The sequence below is a fragment of the Neodiprion pinetum genome, chromosome 4 (genome assembly GCF_021155775.2).
Source record: "Neodiprion pinetum isolate iyNeoPine1 chromosome 4, iyNeoPine1.2, whole genome shotgun sequence".
In the NCBI taxonomy this organism is placed as follows: domain Eukaryota; kingdom Metazoa; phylum Arthropoda; class Insecta; order Hymenoptera; family Diprionidae; genus Neodiprion; species Neodiprion pinetum.
Genome location: NC_060235.2, coordinates 13,493,465 through 13,498,268, shown reverse-complemented (window position 1 = coordinate 13,498,268; position 4,804 = coordinate 13,493,465). Strand labels below are relative to the sequence as shown.

Genomic DNA, 4,804 nt, shown 5'->3' with positions numbered 1-4,804 from the left:
CCATTATAATTATCGTTCTCATAATAAATATTTATGGTTAAACAAAGTTTAATATTTAAAGAGAAGTAATGAGCAATGCAACGCCTTAGTGACATGACGGTAAGTAAATGAAAATTGTTTTCGTAATAACGTAAACTTAAAAAAAATCTTTTGGCTTCAATTAAATAATTAATTTAAATTCAACATCTTTTGAAATAAAAATAAAATATTTTTTTCGAGTCTTTTTCTCTTGAGTTTTTTTACCCTGTCACTCTTACGCTTTTAGCACTAATTATCACAAATTCGTCAACTAACATATAAGCTTAAAACAATCTCTGCAATTACTTGAATTAAATAGTTAAACAAAAATAAATATTTGTGGAAGGAAAAGTATTGGGCAACACATTGCAACAAATAAGTAAATGTTTCCGTAATTACGCGAACTTGAAAAAAATTCTCTTAATTTAAATTAATCAATTAAATAAAATTTTAAATTTTTAAAAACAAAAATGAAACTTTTTTTCGAGTGTTTTTTCTCTTCAGTCGTTTTTTTACTTTGTCACTATAACTGTTATTCATTATTATTGTTAAAATTCTGAAGATTTTGCAGCCGAGGACGAGGAGGATTCTCTATTTCTTCGATACTTGGAACAGAAAGGCGAAGGGCTCGGCCACCATCTCTGTCTCCTGCGCCTGCGAGCCAGCGACTCACGTTCGAAACCAGCGTTTGGATATTGGGCACATCGTTGGCAAATCTTGACAGGAACACATCTGTAAATGTAAAATTGTTAATAGTTGTTAATTCTTGTGTTCTTATGACAATGAATTCAATTGTGAAGTTAGTAGATTGAGAAATCGTTAATTTATTTTTATTTTACCTTTTATTCAAATAAAAACCACAGTTTTTATGAAGGGAAGTTTTCCAGGCTGGTTTTTCGTTTGCCTACTGCATCCGCTGTATCAAAGTTGCACTTCCTTCTCCAAAATTGCTAGTAAAGCTCGATTCAGAGCTGTTCGGAAATTACTATTACCGCTAATCACAAATTGGATCATATTTTTCTAAAGAAAAAAAAATTAAAATAAAAAAAAATTAGAAAAAAATGTATATTGATTGAAAATGGAAACAATCACACATGATAAATGTTCTTGACATGGAAACTATCAATTTTTCCCTATGAAGAAAAATTTTCCGATGTCTAGAATTTGATATATTTAATTTCCAATTTTCAAGTTCCCTCATCTCAACAAGTGTTAATTGAAGTCGAGTTTCGTTTATTTAATATTGTTTATAGCCTTTCGGGCTATATCTGCAAACATATTCCTAGACGCATTTTTTTTTACAATTCATTATAAACGAAACACGACTGAATCTAGACGCACTTGGAAAAAATTGATCATTGGAAATTTAATATATCACATGTTAAACGTCAGCGAATTTTTCTTTACATTTTCTTCATATTTCTTCTTATATAAAATGAAGAACAGAATCTTGAATTTATTACATTTGTTTAATGGTAATTCGTTAAATAGATACCAAAGACTCTCGTTTTTCTGTCGAACATGCCAAAATGTCGTTGAAGGCTTGAAATTCTTCGAGGGTTTTGATGGGCATGGTGACTCTGAGTTGAGCTCGCACATCATTTTCGCCATTGCCATTGTCGACCGTCTCCAGATTGGGACACATGCGGACAGCATGAATTTCAACTCATCGATCTTTTTATCGATGTCGTATTGGAGAGATCTTTTCTGAGATTTGATCACCTTGACGATGCGATCCTCCATTTCCTCCAAAGCAGCGTTGAAATCTTTCAGTATTTCTGTGGACAATATCAATTTATTAATATTATTGATAAGAACTTCTATTAATTTCTAGTCTTGAAGGAGCTTTTTTTTGTCACTGAGAATTTTTAAATACATACTAGTATTATTGTTCGGCTCCGGCACGATCGTGATGTTTGTTGCGTCCTCTGAAAAAAAATTGTAATAAATATGTACTGCAGTAGTGTTAAATTGGATTTTACGAATTGTCGGATAATATCAAACACCAAAATACTTACCAAGGATTAAATTGTTCAGCAAAGTTTCGTCTCCTATGAAAGGGAGAGGTTGCTTTTCTTGGAGAGTTCGACCCATATCTTCTTCGCTGATAATTCTGACCAACTCGTGGATAGCCTGACTTTCCCTATTGTCGATGTCTGTCGAGTTTTTTGGAGGTTCAAGAGTCCTATTAAGCCGCCGTAAATCCTGTTCCCAATTCTCTGTAAAAAAAAAATCAAAATACAGAAGGACGAAAATTACAAACAATTGGTGCGTCAAGGGAAATAGCGCTAAGATTCTTAGTTACTTGGCGTCAAGACGCTGCCACGTCTCTAAATAAGATGATTAATTTTTCTCAATCATTATCATTATTTCTTTATTATTAACTATTATATCCGAGACACGCTTCAATCACAAAGCATTGTATATTTTGAGCAAAAAGATTCTCGTTGCGGAGCATCTTGTCACCGATGCCCTGTGATATTGGGCGTCTCTCTTGGTGCAAACACAGTGCAACTATGCTCACGCCAAGGTCTTTATGCATAAGGACTTTGACGCTGATTGCAAAAAAAAATATGAATATATACACTGAAATAGACTTAGACACTTACTCGCTTCGCAGACGATCCTCGCGACTCTGTATATCCCCCAGTTTTTCTCTGGTGACTTCTTTTCGGATGCCCATTTTCTAATTTTGTGGATCGTTCCCTTTTTCGGATAGAAACACTGAATCGTTGACTCTTCTTCGAACAGCCACGACTTGGGAACTACGTCGAAGCTGGGCTCGTCCCCTTCGCACTTTTCCTCAAACTCAATCACCGCAAAATGATATTTTTTTGTGGTTTCAGCCATCCTAAAAGTAAAAAGAAACGAAATTAGCAAAAGAATGACAAGAAAATTAGGAAAGGATGTTTATTAGATCTAGGAGCATAAATTTGTACTCACCTCAAATTTCCTTTCACGCCAGTGATCGCAATTGTGATTGAATATTTTATTTGTAACACTCTATTATGAGTCTAAACTTTTTATTTCACTGATTCCTTCGTTTTTCGTTCAGTTTATTACGGATTTTACTGAAAAAATTTATTTCTCGCACTCTGACGACTTCGCACGTGTCGCGAACGCGTCTAACCTCAAATTACCTTCCAGCACGCCGGCGTGGTGATTATGGAATGATTATATTACGCGCGTACACTTATTATTTTCAAGATTCTTTTTGTTTTTTATTAGTTATTATTTACTTTCGATTTTTGATGGATTTTATTGAAAACCTGTAATTATTTCTCGCCCTGTAACGAATTTGCACGTGTTGGGAATTCGCGCGGGCTCTTCGCGTCCGTGTCGAACCTCAAATTACCTCCCGGCACGCCGGCGTGGTGATTATGGAATATTTATCATTACGCGCGTACACTTATTGTTCTTAAGATTGTTTATATTTTTTATTAGTTATTATTTTTTTCGCTCTTGCACGCGTTTTATTCTTGTCGGAAACTTCCGGCACTGTCTTTCGCGAAATTGACGCGGACTCTTCGCGTTTACCGGTACACACATACAACTGGAACGACTCACGCATGTGTAGTACTGGACATCACCGGTGGGTGCACAACTATGCTTCGCCTGTGGGGTATAGATACTCTGTGTCTCTCTAAGCGCTAGAGTGGGAGTAGCGGCGAAGTAGGAGAAAGCCAAGAAGGCGAGAGGGGAACATGGTGACTCTCGCGGGGCAATTACGTGTCGACGCTTAAGCTTTACACATCTCTTGTACTCTTTATATCTTTAATAAATTCCTTTGTTACTATTAACCAAAGTGTTAATTATGTGAGTACACCTTCTCATTGAACACAGCAGGAGTGGGCCTGCTATCAACTAAGTGGACAACTTCACCACCTTCTCCACCCACATTGGTGACCCGACTGTCAAAAAAGCGTGTGTTTAGCAGCGTCAGGCTGGTTCATCGATTCAAAAAATCGACAAAAGTCCAGCCAACATCGTCACACAAAGAAAGACGATTCTCATCTAGTTACCACTCGTTGCTCGCTCTTCTCAACAAAAAGAGAGCAGCTTTTGAGAAAAACTTCTCAACATCGGCATTGGCACAGTGCTTGCCTGCCAGTCTCCTGGATTTCTCCATTCAACATCGGTGTGCGAGAGAGCACGCCCGGTCTGCAAATCGACTTCATCTTCAAGGCGTAAGCGCGCCAAGTCCCGCAGCCGTCATCATCGAGGCACCAGCCGATCAACGTGCTTTTGCAGCCCGTTTCGACGCAGCCAACAGCGTAGTTTTCATCGCAGCATTGCCGTGGTGTCAACGCGATTTTTCTTGGAGGATTTCATCGATTTAACGCCACCAACATCGTCTTCAGCGAGCCAAGGACAGCTCGCATCCTGGACATCGTGAATCAACATCGCTGATCATCTTTGTTTTAAGGTATTTACTGCGTGCGCGCGAATAAAAAAAAATAATCGAGAGCAAAACTCGAACAAACAAGTGTCAGGTTATAACTCGTCGAATTCTCGGGATAAGAGGCATCAATTGTTTACATTAGTGAGCCGCGCGCTTGAACACGTCACGTACACGCAGAGTTAGCTCGAATTTCTTCGCGTAACCGAAAACGTATTTACGTTTAGCGAGAATCGAGAAGCTTTCTTTCGAAAGTCAAAGAGATAAGATATCTTTTTACTTAGAAATCGACTATTTCGATATCTTTGTCACTGACACAATTTAATTTTAAATTAAAAACTTTTTTCTTTGAAAATAAAAAACGTACAACTGAATCTTTTAGTTTTT

The 4,804-nt window shown here is 37.2% G+C and overlaps 1 protein-coding gene across 1 annotated transcript; it reads right to left on the bottom strand.

Moving 5' to 3' along the window:
- Window positions 1-596: 596 nt before the first annotated feature.
- LOC124216252 (uncharacterized) lies at window positions 597-4,409 on the bottom strand. Its single transcript, XM_069135372.1, has 7 exons — window positions 4,369-4,409; window positions 2,628-2,869; window positions 2,037-2,237; window positions 1,899-1,946; window positions 1,514-1,796; window positions 858-989; window positions 597-750 (listed from the first exon to the last, which is right to left on the bottom strand). Exons 1-6 carry the CDS (start codon window positions 4,407-4,409, stop codon window positions 923-925), a joined length of 882 nt encoding a protein of 293 aa, XP_068991473.1. The 3' UTR covers window positions 597-750; window positions 858-922.
- Between the last annotated feature and the right edge of the window lie 395 nt (window positions 4,410-4,804).